General features: G+C 43.6%; 1 protein-coding gene across 1 annotated transcript; it reads right to left on the bottom strand.

The window, feature by feature from the left end:
* Positions 1–50: 50 nt before the first annotated feature.
* LOC135385776 (TBC1 domain family member 23-like) lies at positions 51–27,971 on the bottom strand. Its single transcript, XM_064615290.1, has 16 exons — positions 27,900–27,971; positions 27,107–27,215; positions 26,829–26,928; positions 23,693–23,897; positions 23,496–23,619; positions 20,959–21,083; positions 18,732–18,778; positions 18,511–18,614; positions 18,247–18,366; positions 16,540–16,635; positions 16,255–16,468; positions 11,718–11,854; positions 10,584–10,672; positions 10,428–10,507; positions 6,460–6,592; positions 51–6,381 (listed from the first exon to the last, which is right to left on the bottom strand). The coding sequence occupies exons 1-16, from the start codon at positions 27,932–27,934 to the stop codon at positions 6,096–6,098; spliced, it is 2,004 nt and encodes a 667-aa protein (XP_064471360.1). The 5' UTR covers positions 27,935–27,971; the 3' UTR covers positions 51–6,095.
* Between the last annotated feature and the right edge of the window lie 13 nt (positions 27,972–27,984).

Genomic DNA, 27,984 nt, shown 5'->3' with positions numbered 1-27,984 from the left:
TTTACCGTTGTGAGAAAAGGAAGCCATTCCTGACAAAAAGACTACGAGGATCATGAAGAAAGAGGTACATCGGTACTCTCATCTTTTTAATGTGAACGACTAAAGGAGCTTCTTCTCAGGACATGGGTGACAAACAAGGACAATACTAACAAGCAACACTTCAACCGTATCCTAATATGCCTAAATCCTCACATATCCAAACATCATACATTTAATAAGAAAGCTTTGGTTCCTGTATTATTCAACATTCCAAAGAATGTCACCACAAAATATCGCCAAATTCACTGTACAGCTGCAACAAAAATAAAGCAAGCTATATCTGTTCCCTTAAATGACAATTCAGAAACAGGTAAGAACTCCAATTTTACGACTGTTCTGAGATAAAATGAAATGAGTATGCACATTGAAAGCCTGTCTTTCTACACCCGTTTGCGCACCTTGTGCATGAAACGACACACACATTAATGTGGCGTTCTGCTTTGAATATTGGTGCAAGGGATGTAGAAGCGTACAAATACAACGAAGATTTCCATGTATAGCGTACCGCTTTTGTAAGCGGTAGTGGCACGCTTTTGTATGTTGTTGCTTTTGAAGGCATGCTTTAACCTATTCCATTAAATAACTGCAGCAAGTCATCACACCATTAGCCTTGGGGAAATTGAACACCATGATTGGATAGCTGTAAGCATGAAGAAACAGAAGAAAGATACGAAAGGTGTCACAAATAAAGCGTGCAATCGTTGGTGTGTGACAAATGTCTTACAGGTAGTTCGCTGGGCAGCGCAAAGCATCAAACACTACCATACCACCATGAAGGCCACCAGTTGCTTGCAGATATGCGAACTATTGCAAAATTGAGGGGGTTTTACTGTGCCTGAAATTACTAGCTGGGGCTCTAACAATGTCATGTACAAGAATCTTTGTACAACATGACACATCATAGTTACGCATGTCCCATCGTAGACAAGTATTGGGGTAGTACAGCTTGGGACAAAAGTTTATGGAACACGGCACTAGCGTATTTGTTCATCGGAGCGGTCCCCTGTTAGCCCTCCAGAACAGATCGAATAAGAAACAGGTGACTGGCTATTGTATCCATCTCTCAGTATGTTTGTCTGCCCCTGTTTGCTGCTAAGGTGTCGCACCAATGGAGAAATGGACACCCCGATGTTCCGTAAACTTTTGTCCCAAGCTGTACCTCTCACACAACGGTTTGGTGCATGATAGCTAGAGGCATGCTCAGGATTTCAGAATTTTGGGCACTAAATGCCCCCCCCCCTCTCATAAAAAAAAAGACAACGAAGACTGGAGTCATGAGATAAGGGCATGTAATCTGTACCCATCGTGGTTGCGAAGAAACATTTTCTTGTGCATTTTTAATGTTTTTTTTTAACTTGTTCAAAATTGCTCTTCTATTGTAGCACACAGCCACGGATAGTCCTCCCATGATTGCATACTGTGTAAGTTAATTTCTTTTCTTAAATTTTTATCTTCGTTCTTTCTCTTTCTTAAGTTAAATTCTTGCTCAATTCCTTGGGCTTATTAACTGAAAAAGTGGATGGATTGGATTTGGAATGTTTTGCGGGACCTTAGTCTCACCATACATGTTTCATGCAGTTGTACCATGGAGCTCATTCATCTTTGTTATTTAAGTACGTCTAACAGTAAGACTGCAACACCCTCATGAAGACAAACCCTTCCTTGATGCTGAACTTCAAGCTGACATTCAAGAGTTGAGAATGATTGAGTAATGATGATATGATGTTGGAATGAGAGTGGAGTTCATTTGTGAAAATGTTGCCAAAGTGCTCTAAATGTGCGCTGAAATAGTGAAATCTCACTTGTTGGCAATGAGTGAGTTTCACTTGCTGCCAGTGCAAGAAAGAAAGGAAGATAGGAAATAGAATTTGCAACAAGCCGCTGCAAATTGCTGTACTTTTTCTGTCATTGTTACCAATACATGTACTTCACGAAAAATGATTGCAAAATTAATTAAAATTACTACTTTTACTCTATGTGTGATATGCAACATTCACAGGTTCACAGCTTTCAGCAATGTCTCATTAGTCATTAATTTCTACAGAGGTATGCCCATGTACTTCTCAAATTTCAAACTACTTTTTGCAGAACAAGCATAGACACAATCACACATACTTCCTCGCTTGCAATAACATTACATTTTTGATTTTAGGATAACTGACTCTTATCAGCAAAGTACAGTCGCCGTACGATTTTTCGGACTCGGGGGGGGGGGGGGGGGGGATCGCACAGAAGTCTGAATAATCGAGCAGTCCGAAAAACGAATTTCGCTTCAAAATAAACTTTACTGAGCTCTAGTAGGTTGGAAAAATTTGTCGATGCTTTCCTAACGGGCTTTCAGCTCTACCTGATGACATCAGCTTCTATTTCCCGAAGCGATATTTCGTCACCGTACACTGACAGAGGCACCGCCGCCATCAAGTCCACAAGTCGGCTTCACCTAACACATGCGTGCTTTAGGTGAAGCTGACTTTACAGCGCTGTCGCGCGACTCGCGGGCGGACAGCACGTGCTCGGCCTTTTGAATCAAGCTGTTGGCCAAAAATGACGACTCAAAAGCCTTACGACAGACCTCTTCTACTCAGAGGAATGTAAAATGAACAATCATTGCCTATCTTTTTCCCTCAATATTTTAGTTGGTTGATTTCTCTTGATACGAATTTCGGATGATATCAATATTTTCCGTCACCGCAAGAGTGAAATTCGGTGATCGGGCAAACAGAGTCCGAAATATCGAACGACGGGGCTGCACGGCGTCCGAAATTTTGGACGTTCTTATACATCAACTCTATGGGACCCGCGGCCGTTCCGTGAACGAGTCCGAATAATCGAGCATGATCCCCAAACATCGGGTCCGAAAAATCGGTCGGTGACTGTACTAGAAAGTTAAGTGTACATTAAAATCTGTTCAGTTAAGCCCCAGTGTGCAGAAATTTAGATCACTGGATAAATTATTGCCTCTATGATATGAAAATGAATACTGCTACTATTCATTATTGACACACCTATCGTCTATGTGAAACAAATCTGAACGTAAGGAAGAGCCTCGAGGTATACCACATTGAACATTTGAATATCTTTGCACGATGACATCTCTCTCAAAACTTGGACGACAACAATAAAAAAACCCATGCAACTATACATGATGAAAAGTGAGGGAAAATTATTTACTTACAAGATGATTAGGAGGAATGTCATTAGATGCCTTTTCAAAAACAATAAAACATTTGCTGTGAAACATTTGCCAGCAGTGTCAGAAGCCACTTACTATGCCAACAAACTGTGATCAGCACCAAAAACAAAGACCAAAAGAGGTCACACTGATCTTTAAAATTCACGTTGAAAATGGTTTGTTTGTTCTGAATTATTGCTCAAGATTTGTTTCGATACCCCACTATGAACAAAGACGAGAGAGTGTAGCCCATAATGGCTCGATATATTTGGTATGAGAGTAGTTAGGCCAAAATTTACATTACCGTAATTGTAATACTGCCATAACATAGCTCGTGATGATGACGACGGTAAACTGTCTATCACTTTGCAGTGCACTATCCCGCCAGGCAACGACAGCCTTATGCGTAAAGTTAACGATAATGTTGTAGTTGTAGACACACACACACACACACACAAGAAGAAAAAAAAATCAGAAAGGAGAAAGTTCCAACACTGGAAGCAAGTGAGACCATACTACATAATAGTAGGTAATACGCTCAGTCTGTGTCCCACATACAGTGTGTCACGCGTAACGTGTCAATAAATTTTATTTGAAGAGAGCAATAAAGAAAAACGATCACCAGTTTTCTACTAATTGAGTTACAAACAGGTGCTACATCAGAAGTACCACCTGTTTGTAACTCAAGTAGCAGAAAAGTAACGGTCGTTTTTTTTATTGCTCTCTTTAACTAAAATTTATTGACACGTTACATGAGACACCCTGTACATGGCAGCAAAATGACTACTACAGCAATGAATGTTGCGAACCTCACGAGTGATACTCTATGCTAAAATCCACCATACAAGAACCAGGAGGATGATTCAGATTGCAGTGCTTACAATGCTGATCGTCGATCGTAGTCTGGCTAACCTTACCTTTGATACCAATAAACATATTCCCTCCTCACCCAAACTTACATGCTCTATAACCAAACTCTCTTCATACCACAATCCAAACACAACTTGGCATATGTCTCGAACAAGCAGCATGGTTTTAAAAGGGTTGTGACACTTCACCCCAGGGCACGCCAGACAAATCTAATAGACGATTATATGCAATCGACGTGAATCGGCATTTACAAGTTTTACAGCTTAGGAGACAATAGATGCATAGAAAATCAGCATCACGAATACCGAAGCTATCTGGCTCAGACATTACTGCAGGCCTACATGCTAGTGAGGGGGCATTGGGGGGATCACGTTTTTGGGAACCAATGGGTGTGTGCAAGGTTCCCGATCCTCTGCATCAAAGCTTAACGTGGAAGTCTGTTCAGTGTGTCTATCTCGCCAACTACAGCACTTAGAAAAACAATTATTTTTTACGCGTGAGGTGTCACGACTGAGGAAATCTCGTCACGAAACAGGTAGTAATTTTAAATGCTCATAATATAAAAACTATTGAAGGTCATCCGACAATCACTGCACATGGCGTACGTACCATATCCTACAGCTAAACAACTCAGGAGCCAAACGATTCTCCTTGATGAGCTCTAGCCGTATGCATACAGAAAGACCATTTTGGGTTCAAAAGTTATAAAGAAAATAGTGCCCTGAAGTGTGAATTTTCTGATAATGCCAGCACATACGATAAAATACAATCAAAATCAAAGGAAATGTGTCCTACGGGACAGAGTCAACTCTAAGGAATGTAAAAAGTGCCATTCACTGTTGTGGAACGTTCTGGACTTATAGACGACGAAAGAAGAAGCCACCACGTCACCACCAAGGCCAATGATGTCGAGCATTACTGCTACAGCACCAGTCAAAATCACCTGAACCGTTACGGAGAGCATGTCTGTAGTTTTACATTAAAACTCAACAGCATGACCCTGAGCACAGCTATCACAATCATTTTTTCTCAATATTCTGGTCTGCCGTACAATGTGTGCATGATGCAGTAAACTACATCTATCAATGTGTACAGCAATATGTCGTGTTATTTTGTGTGCCTGCAGGACAACACCACTTCAGTAACTACTCTTGTCTTCATTTACAAGCAGTTATACTTATTCTTATGGTGACAGCTTTGAGTGTTACCAATCTGATTTTTGTCTTTGTAACCTCTGCTTTAGCTCGCATTTTATGCCTCCATGTGGGCTATAACTCAGGGACCACTGCATATAAAGACACTGCATATTAGTCTAAGACAAAGCCATAGCCGATAACAATCGAGAGCATCACATACCACACAATGTTACTGCAGCACAGTTTCCGTGTGAGCATTTTCGTGTTGAGCGGCCACACCATTCAAAAGTGTCTTGTCATCTCTCCACAAACTTGCTTAGAGGAACAAAATGCGGCCGAATAAATCGTATAGATAGCTCGGGTTACACAGCCAGCAACACGTGGCAAACGCTGTGCCCTACAGGTGTAATGAAAGGAATGCATCATCTTATGCAGCACCAAGTGAAGTGAACCTATTGAATAGTGAAACATCATATAAGGTGGACAGACGGAAGCAACGATTGTCGTATAATCTGGATTTTGCTACATAAGCTTGCGTAGGCTTTCCCTACAGGCTAAGCAACCACATGTCATTACCACACGTTGCGTGTAGCAGAGTCGTAAAACTGGAGTTCCGACTTCTAACTCTGCCATGATAACACTGTCTTGGCATCCAAATCCTGCTCCCTAGTGGACGTCAACAACACAGAGGCATAGCAGAGTTGTATACTCACCACTGTTCCTTGTCTATTAGATGACAAACCATTCCTCCCTCTACACGACCTGTACACTAATACCTGCTAAAGGAGGAATGTTTTCACATTGCACTACTCTCAGGGACCTACAATGTTGCACAATGTCACATGGATGGCACTGTCTTGAAGTTGGGCGTACCGCCATTACCTCCGCTCGACTTCTTCGAGGAGCTTCAATATTTGTGTCTTGATTAGGTGTGTCGCTTCTTTTGCTTTTGGAATCACAAGCCTGTCGCATGATGTCACTGTGAACGCACCAGTGTTGTTGTCGCTGACGCCGTACTTGAACGTAATCAGCTCCGGGTGCTGTTTCTTACTTGTGATTTTTACCACTGACACCAGAGGGTGCCTCGCTACTATTCGAGCACATCCCTTTTTGTGGCTCATCTCTCGTAGAAGGTACATGTGAGACTCTGTCACAATCAGGTAGCTGCAAGCAATTGTAATGATCACTTAAAAGCCGCTCGCCTCTGCTTTCGGTTTGTTTAAGAAGCTAGTAGCACATTACCTGGGAAAGAGGTAACCATTATCTTTCAATTCATCGCATTTGAAGTGCCCAATGACATCGCTCTTTTTCACCCATGTGCCGATGCTTACTTCTTCCTGGACGTTTTCTTCCCGATCACCATGTCCTCCCATGTCTGTGAAGCATAAATACACACTGGTTTAGAGTTAACTAAGTTATGTGCGAGGTATCCTAAAAAGTGATTTAACTGCAGCAGCCAAAAAAAGGTCTCAATGAAGATAGTTGTGCTAGTTAGTTAAACATGTTTAAGGCAGGGCTCGAAACCATTATTTTTTGGGGTTCGGTTCAAGTTCCGGTTCAAGGTTATCGGTTCGGTTCAGGTTCAGCGCAACCAAAATAGCGGTTTACGCCAATGTCTAAAGAAAAAAAGAGAGGTCGCGTGTTTTGGTTGGGCGGTCGGCGTCTAGCTGGTGTCGGAGCTCGACGCTTTGCACCATGCTCTGCACCACACGCCAACCTAGCGACACGTTTTCCCCGTGGTGGCTAGTTTTCCCGCGTTGCTTGTGGATGTCACTGTGAACTATTAAAATTTAAAGAGTGATATTAAATGGTAGGTTAGAGGTAGGTAAGGTAAAATTTACTTCGCCTTCACACTACGACGGTGAGTGAAAGGAACAACAACAGATAAATTAATGGTGATGAAGGGGGAAACTCGCCACATAAGTGTAGCCATCGTGTAGTACATCCTTCCTTTTTTACACATCGAGTCACAAAAATGTACAGGGATGTCGTGAACCTTTTTGGAGGTGAGGCTGTAGGAGGTGCATGGACTCACCACTTCTTGGTTTATCAATTTGTTATATCCGCTCTTCGAATTCGGCAAGATTCCGAGCGGTGCAGGGAGCTGGTGGACGGCAGTCGAGTGGGAAGGTATAGACGTCTTTACCGTCTGCTGAACCGGTTACCGCATCATATTTTTTCGGTTCAGTTCCGGTTTGTTCAAGGGGAGAGAAAAAATGTTTATGGTTCCGTTCGGGGAAAAAATAATTTTTTTTTTTCGGTTTTCGGTTACAGTTGAGTTCCGGTTTCGACCCCTGATTTAAGGAGACGCAGAGAGAAGTTACAAAATGGGACAACACAGGACAGGATCAGACTAACAACTGTAATTGCATAACTGAAGTACAGTCGAGCCATTTATAACGATATTGACGAGAATACGGAATCCCATCGTTATATCAGAGTTATCATTATATACGAACATTCGCAAAATTGCCGGTCGGGATCACGTCAACGAAGTAGAATGGTACAAATAGAATGCCGCTAAACATGCATGTGTGTTCAGAGTGCAAAAGCATTTTATGTAGCTGTATGTCGACACAGCTTTGTGTCCAAAGCTTTTCCTAGGACAACATGAACGCCGATACCACATGAGGCTCTGCACCTTTCGAGATCGACAACTGCATCCATTGCTCGTCATCCAGTGCTGTAGTCATCATCATTCTCACTATTGGAACTGCGTTGTCCATTAGAACGCGCATCGTCCACACGTCGACCTGTGTTTGAGTGGCGACACGCATCTGTCTACCAACTCGCATTTTGGAAAGCACGGTACATCGCAAAGAGGTTTCGCACGACAAAAAATTCGTCGTACATGCAACTTCGAGTTGAGCCATGTGCCTTTCCTCATCGAAATGTGTCCCGGAACTGCAGATGCCATTGTAGCACGCAGCAAACCGGAAGAAACCTGAGGGTGAGAGAACGATGTGGAGAGGGAGCGACCTCCTCTACCTATCACAAGCCACTTGAAGTCAGTGTGCCTTGCAAAGCGCACATCTAATCCTTGTCTGTTATGTGTGGACTAATGCACCGCTAAATGTTTTATACAACATGAAAACATTCCATCAACTGACTTTTACATGAACGTTGGACCTTATGACTTTCACTGGTAACAAAAGTTGAGAAGCAAGATTCTATTTTTGAATTGAAAACAAAGGGAACAGGCATGGGCATCCCCAGGATTTTTTCCAAGGGAGAGCAAAGAGCTTCCAGAGAGGGAGAGGGAGGCAAAGTGTCCAACCAAAGGACACAAGAAAATAGAGTGACAACAGTTGAAACCTTATGATGAGGATGTAGAGCATAGGCTTCAGGGTAACGACAATGACATCGAAGTACCATATTTAATTGGCTAATTTGCAACACCACATCATTTGTGGACCCTAGTTTTGCGTGAAAAATGTTGAGAGAAGAAAAAATGACATAATTTGTGCACCCACAGTTTTGCGCTCGGGTATCAGATCCAGCACCTCTTAGGCGATTGCGGTGCGTGGTTTCTGCATACCACGTCATTTTCACCACGCCCTCTACGTGTCCCCATAATGACAACGCCGATTTGTGCCCTGTGTCCAGACGATGGCCCACAGTTGTGGTAGACAATACTCTCACTCCAATAACAACAACAACAACAACAAAAAAAAACAGTTCCCGTGCCCCCGGCACGGTCGTTGTTTTCTTCCCTTTCTAACACGTTTCCATCCATCAGCCCAAAATTGTTACACGCAAAAATGTTCTAACACACTCCTCCCCCAAAATGGGCTAGCGCACATTTTTAACTGTTGGTCACTTCTAGCAGATACAGCAGTTGCACCGGTCTTCTTCGCAAAGTCCCATCAGGTAGGTGTACGGTGCAAGCCCCGACTTTCTCGTCTCTGCCGCAGAATACGTCCTCAGTCCTGCACAACTTCCAGAATGGCACAAGTGTGTTGGCCAACACAGCACACTTTCCATTATCAGTGCACCTAGTGGTGACTTCGAGGAGCATTGGAGCGTGTTGCCGTATTTTACTGGCTGGATGGAGCGGCAGTGGGCTTGCTGTCTTACCTCACGACCATGCCCAATGTCACTGGTTGCCTGGCAGGCGTAGTAGGTCAGAACTGTTTATGCAATGCAGTGAAAACATCAATACGGGTTCAACCGGGAGCCCACATGACAGCTATACTATATTTAATTTTGGGAGTATAGCATCGTTTCAATATCGTTAGTAATGTTCCCATGGAATTTGCACACCCACAACTTTTCCAACTTTTGGGGGAGAAGAAGCGCGCAAATTATGTGCGTAAATACGATATAAATCATGACAACCTGCGAGTAAAGAGCGTGCAATTTCCACGGGATCTTGAAGCTCCAAAAGGAACACAGCACCGCCTTGTCCTCCTCTCTCAACGCTCATGAAAGGTAGCACTTTGAAGAATCACAGCCTGTATGAACAACAAAGCGAAAACACACTGCGTTTAACCATGGATAACTGATGGGGATCAGATGCATGCGTTGTAGAGCACGCGACTTTAAAGGCGCTCACGAGAATTCGGGGTGGATGCTCCCTCTCGGCATCATTCGCTCAACATCGTTTTTTTTTTTTTCTGAAGTTTTCGGTTTCTCAGTTGCACCGTATTTCGCAAAGTAGGTGCCTTCGAAAATGTGAGGTGGCACAGTTGCGTGTCACCCCTCGAACAGGTGTCGATGAATTACCTGTGGACGGGGTGCCTTCTAATTGAGTTCTGATAGTGAGAACAATGACGACTACTGCACGGGATGATGAACAGCGGAGGAAGTCGTCCACCCTGTGTGCATCCATCCATCCATGTGCAGAGCCTCACCTATGCCTCGCTTATGTTGTCCTTGGAAAAGCTTTCGGCACAATGCTGCATCAATCTAGAGCTAGATAAAACACTTTTGTGCTCTCAACAAATGTGCATGTCCAGCGGTGTTCCACTTGTGGCTTTCAATTTCGTTGACATGATCCCGACCAGCAATTTTCACGAAAGTGCATGCATAACGATACTCTGATATAACGATCAGATTTCACATTCCCATCAATATCGTTACAGGCAGGCTCAACAGTAACTATGATTGCAGATTTGTGAACTGCAAAAGAATGCATAGGTAGGCACAACTGAAATCCACAATCCAAATGGAAAAAGATAAAGAGAGCTTGCCACATCATCACTGCCTACCTTCGTGTTCATCATCGATGCTGAATACAGGAGCCATTCCACGATACCTCTTCCCAAGTTTGTCCGAACTGCTCACATGCCTAAGAATGATCGCATAAGGGTATGGTGCACGGCGAACAATGCAGTTTAAAATGCACGGACAAGCAAGAAAGATACCTGTCAGGTGGTGGCTGCTGAGGGTTGGTGATGTAGTCAACCAACTTTCCAGTTACGTCCATGGCTCTGCTCCTGAACACAGTTGTGACCTGAAGAACCACATAGCATTCATAGAAGTTCATTGCAACAGTAATACTCAGACTACTGGTCAATACACAGAGCACAATAACTGGCTTATAAAGACAAGTATGAAGACAACTTTCGAGCAATTTATGAACCAGCTGTCTGCATCTGGCTAGTAGTACTACTGAGACAAAGTGCCAAGGGTCAAATTCAAACATGCTTATTACTGTGTTTGCTCGCACAGTTAATGAATTTTCTTTCCCATTTAACAATGTTTCAAACATACTGTTGTACAAAGAAATCCATAATCAACAGCACAATGTGAAGAAAGCCTGAAAGAACAGACATAAAAGAAAGGCATCTACTGTTGTTTACGACAGCTAGCTTCAGCTGTATGTGTATTACCTTGTCCGTTAGTATTTATGAAACAAAATTTGTCCAAGTAAAATTCAATATACTGCAAAAGCTCTCAGGGAGCACATCAACCAATTCATATTTACATCGTTTGTATGTTACATTCATGATATTTTTGCTGGGATTCACCCTGAAATGCAATTACACTATGAAACACATGATTTACAAACTTCACTTTGTCTTGATTTTTCGCTCACTTTGGACAGACAGATATGAGCAGTCTTGATCACACTCCATCTTCAGGTATATGCAAATGAATGTCACGTGACCTATGCATTTCTTTGTTGCAGTCAATATTACACTGACTGTCCGCAAACATGTCACTTTTACTTGCCAGAAACATTTACGCATGTAATTTTGTAGAAACATCATGTTGTCGATTACAATCAGTTAAGACTTTATGGTACATGAGCAAATATGGCCAACTAAATCACTTAAAAAATGCCTGGAACATAAATGGAACCCCATGTGCATTACATTATGACAAGCGCGTTCCTAACAGCAAGGCACCAAAGCACACAGGACCAGGCTACGTAAATGAATAATTATATCAGCGATTTCTGCTGGGTCGATTCTAGGTCCACAACAAGCACACTACGTGGAATGACAGATAAGGATACCACTTTTGAAGCAACGGAAACAGTAATTCCTTCGTACCTTTGCAAGAAATGATACATCATCTTCATCAATGCCATTTGTTGAGCTAGCACTAGACGAACAACACACTATGCACAGTCGTGCTGTATGGTCTGCTAGATGCCCTTCCAGGTCTTCCGATATGAAGTCATGTAGTGCTGTGAGACACATAGCGCAGTCTTATTAATCACGTGTACGCATAATGAGCCATTCTTTGGCTTCGAGAAAATCATTTATTTACCCCTGTTGTAGTTCAAAGTGCAACAATTCATTCAGCCTAATTCTGCATTGCCATAGAAGTGATCAACCAAAGCACAGCAATGCACAAGCAAGAATATTTATCATTTGCTTAAATATGCAGGGTGTTTCGCCCTAATGTGATAAAAAATTCCAACTGGTGACGTACTCGCCGGAGGATTATGGGACTTCCGGCATTTACCTTCCGGAAACTGTTGCCACTATTGAGGAAAGCTTTGTACAATTTTTAATTGAGGGAAATTTAATTTTTTCAATTGAACTTTGAAAATTGCCAAGCAAAACTCACATTTTTTTTAACAGAAATATGAAGTCCTCCACAGATAACTGCAGACCCAACAAAGACTATGCACAGTATCGCGACAGAAATAGTTTAAAAAATTAGTAAAAATTCTGCTTTAGGCACGCCTGTTTGATTGTCGCAAAGAAGCGCGCGCGAAATACGCATCTAGAGGAGGAAGTGTCCCTGCCTTCATTTGTTTTGTCTTCTTTGTGATAAGACGATTGTCACCAGCATCACGGTCAAAGCAGGGGAAAGAAAGGTAAAATGAGATGCAGGAACACTTCTTCCCCTCCCTGCACCTTCTGTGCGCTCTTCTTTGCAACAATCAAGAAGTAGGGTCTAAGGCGGAATTTTTACAAATTTCTATCGACTATTTCAGTTACGATGCTGTGCACAGTTTTTATTGGGACCATAATTATTTGTGGAGGACTTCATATTTCTATAAAAAAAAGGGAGGTTTGCTTGGCAACTTTCAAAGTTAAATTAAAAAAATAAATTTCCCTCAATTTAAAATAGTCCAAAGCCTTTCTAAATGGCAGATATAGTTTCCAGAAGGTAATTGCCGAAAGTCCCACAATCCTCAGGCGGGTATGTCGCCAGTTAGAATTTTTTATCACTTTCGGTAAAACACATTGTATAGACAAGCATTTATCAGTAAAATTGTTTCACGCTAGTAGAAAACGTATGTAGCCAATTCAGCCATCATAGCTGATCATAGTGCAAGACAGTCTCCCATCAGCACAAAAAGGATGTGCAGTTTTCGAGCCCCCCCCCCCACATTTCTCTGTATAACTAGGTTTCTTCGTAGAAGTGATCAACCAAAGCGCAGCAATGCACAAGCAAGAATATTTATCATTTGCTTAAATATGCAGGGTGTTTCACCCTAATGTGATAAAAAATTCCAACTGGTGACGTATTCGCCGGAGGATTATGGGACTTCCGGTGATTACCTTCCGGAAACTGTTGCCACTATATAGGAAAGCTTTGGATAATTTTTAATTGAGGGAAATTTAATTTTTTCAATTGAACTTTGAAAATTGCCAAGCAAAACTCACATTTTTTTTAACAGAAATATGAAGTCCTCCACAGGTAACTGCAGACCCAACAAAGACTATTGACAGTATCGCGACAGAAATAGTAAAAAAAAAATAGTAAAAATTCTGCTTTAGGCACGCCTGTTTGATTGTCGCAAAGAAGCGCGCGCGAAATACGCATCTAGAGGAGGAAGTGTCCCTGCCTTCATTTGTTTTGTCTTCTTTGTGATAAGACGATTGTCACCAGCATCAAGGTCAAAGCAGGGGAAAGAATAGGCTACTATAGGCTATAATTCCACGTAATTCACAGGCAACGTGGACTTATAGGAAAAGGATAGTTCGACCTAGTCCACAGGCAATGGTAATATAAAGTAAGCGAAGCAGCCGAGCGAAGACATTGTCTGGCTGGCATCAGGCATGCTCTTAAAAAGTACATGACTGTCCCGGCTTATGGACATATCCACGCCTTTGGTCACATTGCTCTTGAACAGGTATACTTCAAAAACTTGGCCCCAAGGTATAGCTTCTCATATATCACTGTGCATTGCCTACGTTCCAGTCCAACTGATAATCATGCAACCGTGGTAAAATTAGGTTAGTCGAGCTGCACTCATATGACTTAATGCCTGTGAAGTGACATTTTCATCATCCATCAATCTGCATCCATCTGCTATCCCAACTACTCTGCAATGTTTGTTCCTTCCACAGGTGCTGTACATGGGTCATTCAAGGCTGACTGAGACTTTTGCACGAGGAAAGTCAATGAGCAAATGTAACTGAATAACACTTTTGGAGGATGAAGTGCAATCCTTTTTGGGTCAGCAGCATGTGCACGTACCCCTTTTAGCCCAGATTTAGCCCCAAGTGATTACCATTTGTTTGGGCCCCTTAAAGGAAGACGTCGCAACCAAATGGATTTCAAGCTTGTGGTATTCCTATAATCATTTACATGAACAGAACACAGTTGTGAAATATCTCAGTTGAAAATGAAGGGGGGATCATAAAAACAACTTTTGAAATTCGAGAAAGGCTGGCTTCCACCAGCGAGCGTCAACGTGATCTCGAACCTTCGCATATTGTGTTGTTTCGGGAATGTAACACAGCGGCGGCGATCGGCATGAGTGACTTCAACGTGGTGGCCTTGGGATGGAGAAACGTCTGCTACCTCCCCTCCACGTTCCTGTTTCGGTTTCATTCTTTTCTAATTTGACGTATAATTCCTCACATGAGGAAGAAACAAAGTTTATGGCAGATATACAGTGGATGCTATGCGCCAACTACGATGTGCAGAAATTTTTTCTCCAATCATTGCGAAGTCTCCCTTTAAAGAGCACCTTGGAAGATGTTCCACACAGGTGAAGTCCTTCAGAAAGATGTCCTGCAGTGGTCACTACAGCAGCCCATTTCTTTCTATGCCAAGGGCATCAGAGAGTTGCCACGGCGATGGCAGCAGTGCCTGGATGTGTACAGTGAATACTTCGAAACACCGATGTCGTTTGGTGCTTCCCGAATTTTCCATTGTACAGTCGCCGACAGATTTTTCGGACCCCGATTTTTCGGACATGCTCGATTACTCTGACTCGTTCGCGGAACAGCCCCGGGTCCCATACAGTTGATGCATAAGGACGCCCAAAATTTCGGACGCCGTGCAGCCCCGTCGCTCGATATTTCGGACTCTGTTTGCCCAACCAGCGAATTTCTCTCTTGGGATGACGGAAAATATGGGTATCATCCCAAATCCGAATCAAAAGAAATCAACCAACTATAATATTGAAGCAGAAAAATAGGCAATGGTTGTTAATTTTCCGTTCCTCTGAGTAGAAGAGGTCTGTCGTAACGCTTTTGAGTCTTCGTTTTTGGCCAACGGCTTGATTCAAAAGGCCCAGCACGTGCTTTTTGCCCACGAGTCGCGCGACATCGCTGTAAAGCAACCTTCACCTAAAGCACGCATGCAGTAGGTGAAGCCGACTTGCAGCCCTGATGACGGCAGTGCCTCTGTCAGTGTACAGTGACGAAATGTCGCTTAGGGAGGATCTAAGGTTCTAATTGCAAAAGCAAAATATTATTGAGTTATAGAAATTCCATCACTCAGTACCCCATAGTTAGTGCTTGATGTTTCTCACGCACTCTGGCGTCCGGTTCGGCCTTGGGCGGGAGTGACCCACTTGGTTGGCGCGTCTTTGTTACTGGCCGAAGTAATGCCTTGAGCCACTTGCACTGTGAATACTGCAGCACGTTCAAGATGGCGGACCGGCTTACGGGATGTAGTTCATGTTGGAAAGTAGGAAATTCCCGTGACAAACATAGTTATGTTAACGAATTAGGTGTTTGGTTTTGGTTTGACAGTGTTGATTTTATTGGACCCTGCATATAGTGGGCAGCGGTCAATTTAGCACTTTATAAGCGGGTGCGAGCTATTTTCGGACAGCTCGAGCGAGGACACTTACTACAGGAAGGTCTTGGACCTTGTATCACCGTCCATCCCCGCTGGGTTCCTGTTCCGTAAGACTTTGTATTGAATTGCATTGCCTTGTACATCGTGTATATTAATTAAACACTGTTGCTGTTAAGTACTTTGTTCGTCTGACGTCTTTTTTAGAATCAACCTCTGCTCCTAGAACGCATCACGAACCTCTGTGGGAATGAAATTTTACTGAAGAGCTATCAGGCAGAGCTAGAAGCGTGTTGGGAAAGCATCAACAAATTTTTCCAGCCTACTAGTGCTTAATAAAGTTTATTTTGAAGCAAAATTTTTTTTCTTTTGACTGCTCGATTATTCGGCCTTTTGCACGATCCCTGCCGAGCCCGAAAAATCGGATGGCCACTGTATCTGAAGAAATAAAAGACCCGGTCAACCTTGAGCGACCCTTGTACCTGGCAAAGCAGACAAGATGCAGGCCAACACCATTCCTTATATCAAGTCATTAAAATTAAGCATTACTTTACTTTACAGCTCATTAATATTGCAGGAAACGAAGATTCCTACCTTTGTAGCCACCTCGTACAAGACTGACATATTGAAGATGTTTCTGTAGAAAGCTGGACACTACCATGTGCACATATTGATCTTCCTCCTCTCGCCCACTACCCATGAAACAGAGATGTTCTCCCCCAGCTATGGAACCGGCATCAATGGCTTGCTTCTGTGCTGCAAACAATGCCTGTACGGCAGTGTTGAACGCCTGTGGCTCCTGGAGCATCTGCAGTTATTTTTTCGTTGTAAGTGAGCACAGAATGTGGCTATGCATGTGCACATGTGAGCCCAACTTACAAGGCTGGCATCTAAATGGAATGCTGTCTTGAGATGGCCACTGTTGTACTGGTCTGCAGGTCTACAGTCCACAACGAAGTACCTCACAACTGAATGCTGGTCGTGCAGATCATGATATAATAAGACGTTTATCATTGACTCTGGATGTACCATAGTTTGTCCACATATCCATTGAAAGTGTTGCAATCTTTACAGTAGCACTGCCAAATAAGTGGTGGTAGCATGCACTCCATGCACCCGGGGATGCAATTCAAGTACATGTTAGATAATATGCTGACAAAACAGACACATGCAGTGGGCACTCTTCATTGACTTACAGTCGTGGATGGATTCATTTGCAAAGGCAAACTCCTGCTTTGTTGTGTGCTTTAATTTGTGTAAGATTTTGCTTATTTTCTGTGGCTGTCATGTCCTTGTAAGAGGACATAAAAGATTGCACAACTCCTAGTACGGTAGAGACCGTTTATAACGATATTGACGGGAACGCGAAATCTGATCGTTATATCAGAGTATCGTTAGAAACGAGCTTTCGAGAAATTGCCGCTCGGGTTCGCGTAAACAAAGTAGAACGCCGCTGAACATGCGCGTTTGTTGGGAGCACAGAAGTATTTTATCTAGCTTTAAATTGACACAGCTGTGCGTCGTAAGCTTTTGATAACATAATCGCCGATACCGTGTGAGGCGCCGCACCTTTTGAGATCGACGACCTAATCCATCGCTCGTCATCCAATGCCGTAGTCATCATCACTCCCACGATCGGGACTGCGAGGCCATCAGAATGCGCCTCCGCCACGGGTAACCCGTCGACGCGTGTTTGGGTGGTGACACGCAATTGTCTTCTAATACACGTTTTCGAAGCCGCGATACTTCACAACGCGGTTTTGCACAAGTACGAAACCCGTAGAGCGCATGTAACTTATGGTCGAGCCACGCGTCTTTCCTCGTCAAAGAGAGTCTCGGAACCGCGGACGCCATCGTAGCAAGCACGCAGCAAAAGAAAAGAAAAAGCTTGAAGACGAGAGAACGATGTGGAGAGGGAGCAACCTCCTCTACTTCTCGCGAGCTCCTTCCGCCCTTTCGAAGTCGCGTGCCGCGTGCCTTGCAACGCACTCATCTAATCCCCGGCAGTCATGCGCGGATAAACGCACTGCGTTCTCACTTTAGTGGGCACGGAGGCGAAGCCTCTTGAAAATGGCAATGTAATTTATTTTCGGTGAAATGGTGCAGTCTTGCTTTCTAATTTTCACGCGTTTTACCGGCCGCCGGGAGAATTCCGATCGCTATATGCGAGCAAGCGCTTTCGCGGCGATCGTTATATCGATGTTTTGTTTACATGTATAGTTCAATGGGAGAGCTGACGGGAACCAACAATTCGAGCGCAATATCGGATCGAAGATCGTAATAAACGGGCTCGACTGTGATGTATTTGGCAACCACTCAAGGGGAAGTACAACGTAAAATGGCATACAAATATGCAAAAAAATGTCTGCTGCAGCAACTGCTCCATTAACAATATGATCCATTGTTAACAGCATTGTTTGATGTGTACTTCCTGGCCCAAAACACAAATGGGACTCCCACTCAGCTTTAGCGGTTGTGCAAATGTTTGTAACCCATCAGCCCTTACAGCAACAAGTGGTTCTTGATGGTGGCAAAACCCGTACCATAATTGAGAGAGAGAGAAAAAAAGAAGATTGTGAAACATACCTTGTCTAGCTCTATCCTACTTGAAATGACCAGTTCAGATACAGATACAGGCAAACACAAAGCCTGAGGAAGGTCCTTGTACAAGCACTCTTCGCTGCCAAAGATCAGAGCATGATATTCCTGCAGATTTCAGATACTCATTATTGCAATGCTCTATATTGTACAATATTAAACTGCAACTAGTATTTATTGTTATCGTCTTGTATTGCTGTATCATACAGCATCCCTATTCATAAAGAAAGCAACCTAATGCAAAACACAGACCCTGCTAAAGGACTGTGGTGTTCTCGTAGCATAAAACTGGGCGAGGGAGCAAAAATCTTCTATGTCTTCAGCTTCTAAGGCACAAGGGGCTGAAGTAATGAGCTCTGGAATGTAATAAATAAAGGGACACATAGTGAGGTTTCAGTCCCACTATTGAGGAAGTAACTGGGAAGTAGCATATTCTGTATGGGAATAAGATACCTATATCCTCATACACTTACCAATAAGTGTCTCCTTGCTTTCATTCTTTCGTGAGAAAATTTCCTCCCTACACAGGAAAGGAGGAAACAATGTTGACACCTTTGAACAGCAAGAGTCCACCAGTGAAAAAGCCACACGCCTTAGCAACCATAACTAATTTCAGTACTCTTGCACTGCAAATTCCCACTCAAGGACAGGTATGTATGGCTAATACCACAGAACCTTGATGGTCGATTTCCACTTAATATATACGTAGCTTTTCTGCTCATTCAAAATTTTTGTCCATTCTGCCGCAACACACTGTAGCTTGGTGGTTTGGTTGCTGAGACTGGGTTCAGGGGTATGTAGTACATGTAAATGATTGATGATCCTGATTTACAACCACACATGCAAACCATGAAACTCTTGTGAAGATAGCTCCTATGTTGCTGACCCTCTGTTATGGGAAAAGTAGGCTCCACAACATTAAATGTGAAAGTGTCGGCACCCCTAATACGAATGATGGCAGTATGGACAGACAAATGGGCAAGAATAGGTGCAACAACACTGTGTGCATGCATCAAAAGCAATACCACACCTACTGCTTCGCAACTTCAAAGCATGTAATTGACATTCACCGAAAAGTTAATATGAAGCAATGGAAGTGACTATAAACACAAGCGAGGAACTGCTGATGTGCTTCTTATGTAGCACTTTGACTTCTGGCAGCTAAGAGTGTTTCAGTTAAATCCCCGGGCTAAATAATTTGCAGGTGCACCAATCGAAGAACTTTCTTTTTACAAGTATCTGTCTGATGCCACCTACAAGCTGCGCACCATGTGAATGTGTGGCAGGCGCTCATTACTAAATAAAAATTCAAATGAGTTTCATGAAAAACAACTTCTAAAGCAGGGCGTTGTCTGCATTAAAATGGATAAGACCCCTTTTGGGACCTTCAGTGGACACCTGTTTGAAAAATCTGCCACTGAAGCAAGTCATTTGTCGCAGTAATTAATTAGTTTTGGTTTATATATTTATGTCGCAACTGGTCATGGCAAAGTGCAAAAGGACGTAATTCATTGGTGGATAAGGGAATGGAAGAGTGTCCTTCTGCGCTTCCCCGCGACCAGTCGCAACAAAAATATGTAAACCGAAACTAATCAATTACTAAGTGGTCCGCTTCAGTGACAGATTTTTCTTTCTTCTTTCTTACTTTCTTTCTTTCCACTGAAGGTCCCAAAAGGGGTGGTACCCATTTGGATGCCAATGGTGCCCTACTTTAGAAGTTATGTTTTTCACAAAACTCATTTGAATTTTATTTAAATATTGAGCGCCTCCTACTCATTCACATGGTGTGCAGCTTGCAGTTGGTATAAGACAGATACTTGTAAAAAAGGAAGTTTTTTTTATTGGTGCACTCATTCCCGAATTATTTAGCCTGGGGATTTAACTGAAACAGCCTGTATACCAATTCACTGTCACCCTTGGGTATTAGTGAACAGCCCTTCCTATTTTTTTGGGGAATAACTACCGTATTTTCACGCGTATTAGCCGCGGCTTATGCGCGATTTTTTTTTCTCACGGGCGCCCTGCGGCTTATCCACCGGTGCGGCTTATCGGATGACTATTTTTTCCTGGTATTTTCCCCATACGCCGATTTTAACGAAAGGGCCGACAGTGTCTCTGGAACAGCACTGCCCTGCCGATGCACGAACAGTGCGTAACAGGGACGGGTCCACATTCAAGATGATTGATCTTCCTGGTGCATTCCCCCAAGCAGCTTTAAGGAAAGTGGTGACAGTGATTCACGTCTTCTGGAAGATCACTGACCCATCAGTCCACGAAAAACACCCGACAAGGGCACAATCCGATCTTGGTAGAACTCCAGAACTGATCTCCTCTGTTGTACACTGTGCCGATCCCGGAGTATGGACCACAGGGTTTATGGACTTCTCTATGGTCTCCTTTGTCGCACAAATCAGTCGTCTCGTATTGCCCCGCGGCTTATCTGCGGGTGCGGCTTATCTGCCAGAAAATTTTCAAAACGTCCCAAAAAACGCGTCCTGCGGCTTATCTGCGGTGCGGCTTATACGCGTGAAATTACGGTAATCCAATTTGACCAACCGATACAGAACATTTGCCCAGTAAAAGTGACTTTCCTCTGAAAAAAAAAGAGAAAAGGTCAAAGGTACCCACACTGCACTGTGGTCACAGTTAATACGATGGATGCAAATCTAATTGGCAGGGTACTAGCATAGAGATACTCACTTTGTGTTGGCAAGTAGGACGAGGCTCAAATAAAATACAAGAAAGGGATCTGACAGCTGCAGGTAAATGTCCCACATGGCTTGAATAACTTTCAGGTCACAGGTGGAAGAAAAAAGGCTGCGAAACTGCAAAAGTAAATAAAAAAGAAAACAACACATGCAACGATCAACGTTGCACATACAATTACAGTCAAACTCGCGCATAACGTCCCCTCATGCAATGATATATAACCTCGTACAACAATCAGTTTTACCTTGACTGTCAAATTAACATTGTTTCTACTGAGGAGGGACCCACATACAGTCGCCGTCCGATTTTTCGGACTCGGCGGGGATCGCGGAAAAGTCCGAATAACCGAGTAGTCCGAAAAAACGAATTTCGCTTCAAACTAAACTTTACGAAGCACTACTAGGCTGGAAAAATTTGTCGATGCTTTCCTAACGCTCTTCCAGTTCTGCCTGATAACACCAGCTCCTATTTCCCGAAGCGACGTTTCGTCACTGTACACTGACGGAGGCACCGCCGTCAAGTCCGCAAGTCGGCTTCACCTAACACATGCGTGCTTTAGGTGAAGCTCGCTTTACAGCGCTGCTGCGCGACTCGCGGGCGGACAGCACGTGCTGGGCCTCTTGAATCAAGCCGTTGGCCAAAAGCGAAGACGCAAAAGCGTTACGACAGACCTCTTCTACTCAGAGGAATGGAAAATGAACAATCATGGCTTATTTTTATCCTCAGTATTTTCGTTGGTTGATTTCTTTTGAAACGAATTTCGGTTATACCAATATTTTCCGTCACCCCAAGAGACAAACGGAGTACGAAATATCGAGCGACGGGGCTGCACGAGATTCTGAAATTTTGAACGTTCTTATGCGAGGGCTGTTCAAGTCAAACCGGGACTTTGGCCCGGATTCTCGCTCCGCCCTGAGGGTTAAGTGCACGCGCAGGGGCCCTTCGTCCATTCACGAAGCATGGACAGAAGGGCCCCTTCACGTGCGCTTAACACTCAGGACGAAGCGAGAATCCGGGCCTTTGTCTCCTGAGTGTACAAATGGCTCGCGCTACTTCTTTTTCGTCATTTTCACACGCGACAGGCCTCCGCGTTCACCACGTGGAGGTCCAAAGTTTGTGCAAAACAGAAGACACGTGCTGGGCAAGATGGCCGACAACGAGGTGAGCGCGCACGTCGAACAGCGAATTGTCATGAAGTTTCTCGTGAATGAAGGCGTAAAGTCATCTGAAATTCACAGAAGACTTCAGGCTCAGTATTGCTACGATACACTCAGCCGCAGCAAAGCGTTTGAGTGGTGCAAATGGTTCCGAGACGGCCGTACGTCAGTGCAGGACGATCCCGGACGGGGCAGCTCAGAGCCCAGTGTCAGAGTTCCTGAGAATATCCAACTTGTGGAGCGCCTGATCCTCAAGGACCGACGGATAACATGTCTCGAACTGGATCGAAAGACGGACCTTTCTGTGGGAACGTTGAACACTGTCATTCATGAACACCTCCAGTTTTGGAAAGTTAGTGCCCGTTGGGTGCCGAGGCAGCTCTCCGTGTTTGACTGACAGAAAAGACTGGAAATCTCCCAAGAGCTAAGGTACTGTTTCGACACTGAAGGACAGCCGTTCCTTGATCGGATCATCACGTGCGATGAAACGTGGGTGCACCATTTCACTCCTGAGTCTAAACGCGCATCAAAGCAGTGGAAGCATCAGGGCTCGCCAGCTCCCAAGAAGTTCCGAATCACCCCGTCTGCGGATAAGGTCATGGCCACGGTTTTCTGGGACAAGGTTGGCGTTGTTCGTGTTGATTTTCTGCCCAGTGGTACTACCATCAATAGTGCCAGGCTCTCAGGGATGTGCATAAGGCGCTGAAGCAAAAGCGGCCGCGCTTCATCACCAAAGGAGTCCTCCTCCTACAGGACAATGCACGCCCGCATACCGCGCATCTCACGACACGCACCTTACAGGAACTTGGCTGCTAGTTGCTGCCACATCCCCCTTACAGTCCAGACCTCGCCCCCAGCGATTTCCATCTGTTCGGGCCACCGAAGGTGTTCCTTGGGGGCCGCCACTTCAGCTGCGACGACGAGGTCAAGAATGCGGTCCGATCATGGCTGCTACGCGCCGGTAAGGATTTCTACGCTGCTGGCATCTAAGCCCTCGTGAAACGCTGGGGCAAGTGCATTAGTGCAGCTGGAGATTACGTTGAAAAATAAAACTAATTTCTCGCCTGTAAGTTCATTTTACTTTTGCGAAAAATGAAAAGTCCCGGTTTGACTTGAACACCAATCGTACATCAACTCTATGGGACCCGCTGCCGTTCCGCGAACGAGTCCGAATAATCAAGCATGTCCGAAAAACCGGTTGGCGACTATATAAGTTATATGAAATTAAACGCTAACATGTTTCTTGCCAAACACCCAGTATGTGCAAAATCAATACTATGTGGCGAGATCGGATGTCTAAATGGGCTGCCACAGTGGGTGTCACAAAGTAAAGTCTGGAGCACATACGAATGACTTGTACGTTCAACTCACCCAAACAAGAGCAAAGGAATCTGGAGTAATTTTCTTTGTATCCAAGAAGGAACAGAGTTCGGGATCATGATAGAGCAGGAGCAGTCTCAGGAGGTGGAATGCGGCACCATCTTTGTGGCAACCCCTATGTTTGAGTAATTTGTGAGCCGGGAATACCAATTAGTCTTAACCTATTCGCTTCCAGCCATTATCAGTACCTTGGAATGTAGGTGGTAATCAATGCACTGAAGCAGAAATACAGCTCAGACTTCGAAAGGTGTAAAGCAACCAGTGGCTCTAGCACCTCCATCCAGCCATTATTTTCTTCGTATCTGTAGCCAGTCGTCTTGCAAAACCTCGTGAGTACAGACTCGAGGTCACACAGGACGGATAGCTTCTCTTCTTCATCATTACCAAAACGGTCTGTAAAAACGAATACGCAAACAAGGGAACTTAACGGTGCGTAAACAGGTGTGTTACTTCCATTGCACTCCTTCAGTAGAAGTTAAATTTCAAAGCATTTCTCGACACCATGCATAAATTGTCTCCAAAAAGTGTGTCATACTATCACAAATTGTGATAAAGTGCACTTTTCATGCCATTCCCGAGGAACACTCTAGTGGAAGAAAACAAACACACACACACACACAAAAAAAACTGCTCACCGGACAAAGGTTTCGCCGCCTATTATATGTGAGTTTTTACAACATGCAGGAATATCGACTTTGGAATGCGTCTCTTTTTGTCCACTACGGAATATCTTGTGGCTGTGCCCCAGCATACTTCCCCCAGTTAGCAGTGCACGAGAAGACACGATGCTCAGCACTCATATATACTAGAGCGGCTGATAAAAGCAATGACGGTTTTCTCATCTTCCGCTGGAGTAATCTGGGGACTGCTACGTTTGGCTCTTCTCCCCTTTTACTCATCCATTGAAACGAAAAGTCGATCAGACATTGTGCGACCGCATATTCATTGTCCACAAAGCCGAAATTCATCATCCCAAAATCCTAAGATTTCAGGAGACAAAATTATGCCGATATCCTGAGATTTCGGGATCCGAACCTTAAGTGTTTTCAAAAACTGTTCAGTGCCACACAGCACTTTGATTTATTAAATGCAATAACGGTTTAATGTTAACACTGCAATATGTTGGAGTAAACATGTAGACATTTTTACTGTATACAATCAGGTGGCATGAAAAAAAAAAAAGAAGCTGCACATTTTGCACGTGTTCCTGTCCTCGCAATGCCATGTTGCCTCCTCGATATCTGTCCATTTCAAAGTTTGGCATTAAAATGACACATGCTTGCCTGCCTGCATCCCAAAAGGATGGACCATACTTTGTGGTAAATAGGTTCCCTTTGTGCCCTTTGATAATGAGACATGAGATGCTCTACGATTATGCTTTGTTTGAATTCTTTTCACCTGGATGACTATACCTACCTCATTCATAAATCGAGGCTAAAAAGGGCGAGGTCTCCTACGTTCACCCCTGAAATATGCGTTCACTGTTCGAAAATTCGAGGTTTCACAAAATCGAGGGTTGACAGTACTAGAAAAAAATGAAAAAGAAACAGGACTTCTGCAGGTTCTGTTCCAAGCAAGCTCCTAGTGATGATTTGGCAGGATAATTTGCTCATTAACAGTGACAGAAAATAGCTCAAGCTCATTAAAAGAAGAGACTCTGATGGCCGCAACAACACCAGGTATGCGTGTTGTACGGAAACACATTAAATTAAATACATTTTTTGCAAACCTGTGATAAAGATGGCTACACTTGGTAGTATTTGATTATATGTGGTATGAATAAACAGTACCCGCTTGGTCTTGTTGAACTTCTACATGTGACTCTACAAAAGCTGCTCTGGGAAGTTAGCACCCGTGTCTTTCTCTAGCTGAAATTCAGGAACCACTTTGTCCGGGTGGCTCTGTTATTGCTACCTTGAAACATGAGATCTCGGTACTGAGATGTCCTCGCACGTGAATATATGCTAGAGCTGGCTTGACTGCCCAGACAACAGAGGCATGGCATAGGAATGACCTGTGAATCCTTTCATTCTAATAATGGCACCTCCATTATATTTCTTCCACATTTTATGAACCCTTGATTTTCGAAACTTTGTGACAATGAACCTGGAACACTCCAGGGTTTCGCAGTTACGGGTCTGCTGCCGACTGTCAAGGCAAAATATGGATAACTCTGGAAATATGTTTATTTCAAGCGAAAGCGCTCGCAGGAGAGCTGTTTCAAGTCAAATGCTCCTGCCAAACAAATATTATGAACACTTGATATTCAAAACTTTGTGAGAACGAACCTGGAACACTCCAGGGTTTTGGCTGTAGTTATGGGTCTGCTGCTAACTGTCAGGGCAAAATATGGATAACTCTAGAAATATGTTTATTTGAAACGAAAGTGCTCGCAGGAGAGCTGTTTGAGGTCAAATGCTTCTGCAAAAAAATATTATGAACCCTTGATTTTCAAAACTTTGTGAGAATGAACCTGGAAGATTCCAGGGTTTCGTAGTTACGGGTCTGCTGCTGGCTGTCGGGGCCAAATATGGATAACTCCGGAAATATGTTTATTTCATACGAAAGCGGTCACAGGAGAGCTGTTTCAAGTTAAATGCTCCTGCCAAACAAATATTATGAACCCTTGATTTTCAAAACTTTGTGAGAATGAACCTGGAACTCTCCAGGGTTTTGGCTGTAGTTACGGTTCTGCTGCCGACTGTCGGGGCAAAGCACGGGTAACTCTGGAAATATGTTTATCTCAAACGAAAGCGCTCACAGGAGAGCTGTTTCAAGTTAAATGCTCCTGCCAAACAAATATTATGAACCCTTGATATTCAAAACTTTGTGAGAATGAACCTGGAACACTCCAAGGTTTTGCCTGTAGTTATGTGTCTGCTGCCAACTGTCGCAGAAAAATATGCATAACTCTGGAAATATGTTTATTTCAAATGAAAGCGCTTGCAGGAGAACTGTTTGAAGTCAAATGCTCCTGCCAAACAAATTTCGATGATGTTAGGGAGCAAACTTGCCATTTGATATCAAAACAAAACAAACAAGTTTGCAGTCACATTAATGAAGTCACTTATTATAGCAAACTATTTCTAAAAATTCAGCACCAGCATTTTACAGAGGCAATATTTAGCATGCAAGTCAACTGGTGCAACATAGACTGTACTGTTCTCCTTGTGCAGTGTTTTTCCATGTTGTGAACCTTGCCTCTGTCTATGGCACATCAGCTCACTTGCACGTCTTGGATATTTTCATCAGCATTCGGATCTCCAGACATAATTACGCAAAAAATAACAAAAACAAGCACAATGTAGTTAATTTTCACCATACCGACAAGGGCTTGGCAGCTTTTCCTGATCACAGACTGTTCTGAGAGATCGTAAATTTCATCCCAGTCATTGACCTCCTTGCCTTTCACTCCAAGGCTTATCTGTTAGAAGAATGCGGATGGAAACATAGGATCATGGATCATGCACTAAGCGTCAACATCAAGTGCAGGTCTTTATTGTGGGAGAAACAGACAAAAATGTAACAAGGAAGGCGACTGAAAGAATTGCTAAGAGGAGGAGGATTGCAAGTAGGTTGTGGGCAGTCGTTAATCTACTCACCTTCCAAACGTAAGGACGAAAGCATTCAGGCACAGGCTTCATCTTTGAAACCTGGCGAAGTGTGCTGAGGTCACATTCTGACAGCAGCGCATTTTCCAGTTCTTGCATCCTTGTAACACAAAATGCAAAGGTTTTAACGTGAATAGAAGAGAAACATATTTCTCTGACAATGTTGATGTTGTATGAAATGACAGATTCTAGCTCTGAAAGTTTCCAAATTCTAATGACTCTTTCGAACGATGTCTACGACGAATCCGAGAACCGTCGTCAGTGGTGTCAAAAAGCAGGTCCATCCGGCTGACGTATGCGCTTCGTTTCTCCTGAGCACGCATTAGGAACTCACGACGAGCATAACGCAACAGGGAAGTCACGCACGCCACGATTCACATCAGCCCGATCATGTGCTGAACAACACACGTAATGCAGCTGACGTACGTCGAATACTTAATGTTGTTTTCTTTTTGTGGAAATTATGTAACTCCGGTAACCTAGTCTATCTCATATTGAGCAGGTACGGGAAAGGCTGATAAGAGTCTGACACACCAAAGTCCCAACGAAACGCAGTTTTTGCAATAGATACTATGTAACTGCTGTTTTGGTGTATTCCAGACGAAGCTTCTGTGGACTTCGTCGTTCTGAACCGACAACCCAGCAATCGCTTGCCACGAAAAAGAAACCCTAACACGTGCCAATATGGTAATAATATAAAAGTTCGTCTTGCAATACGCTGTCTCGTACATAACGCGTCACAGCTTATGAACGCATAATCGAAATAGAACACATCATAACTCACCAGCTTGTATCATTGACGTCCACCGAAGTGGCCATCTTGAAAAGGGTTTCACAGAGCCAGAAACGGCAGCAACAACTTTCATTCT

This window comes from Ornithodoros turicata, chromosome 2, assembly GCF_037126465.1.
Source record: "Ornithodoros turicata isolate Travis chromosome 2, ASM3712646v1, whole genome shotgun sequence".
NCBI lineage: Eukaryota > Metazoa > Arthropoda > Arachnida > Ixodida > Argasidae > Ornithodoros > Ornithodoros turicata.
The sequence above is the reverse complement of the archived record's forward strand: the minus strand, read 5'-3'. Positions and strand labels throughout refer to the sequence as shown.

Coding starts and splice junctions, on each gene's coding strand:
- LOC135385776 (XM_064615290.1), bottom strand. CDS start 27,934: ATGGCCACTTCGGTGGACGTCAATGATACAAGCTG. Junction 16,636..18,246: donor GTAGGATAGAGCTAGACAAG/GTATGTTTCACA, acceptor CTGCACGACCAG/CATTCAGTTGTGAGGTACTT. Junction 16,469..16,539: donor TCCATTTAGATGCCAGCCTT/GTAAGTTGGGCT, acceptor AAATAACTGCAG/ATGCTCCAGGAGCCACAGGC.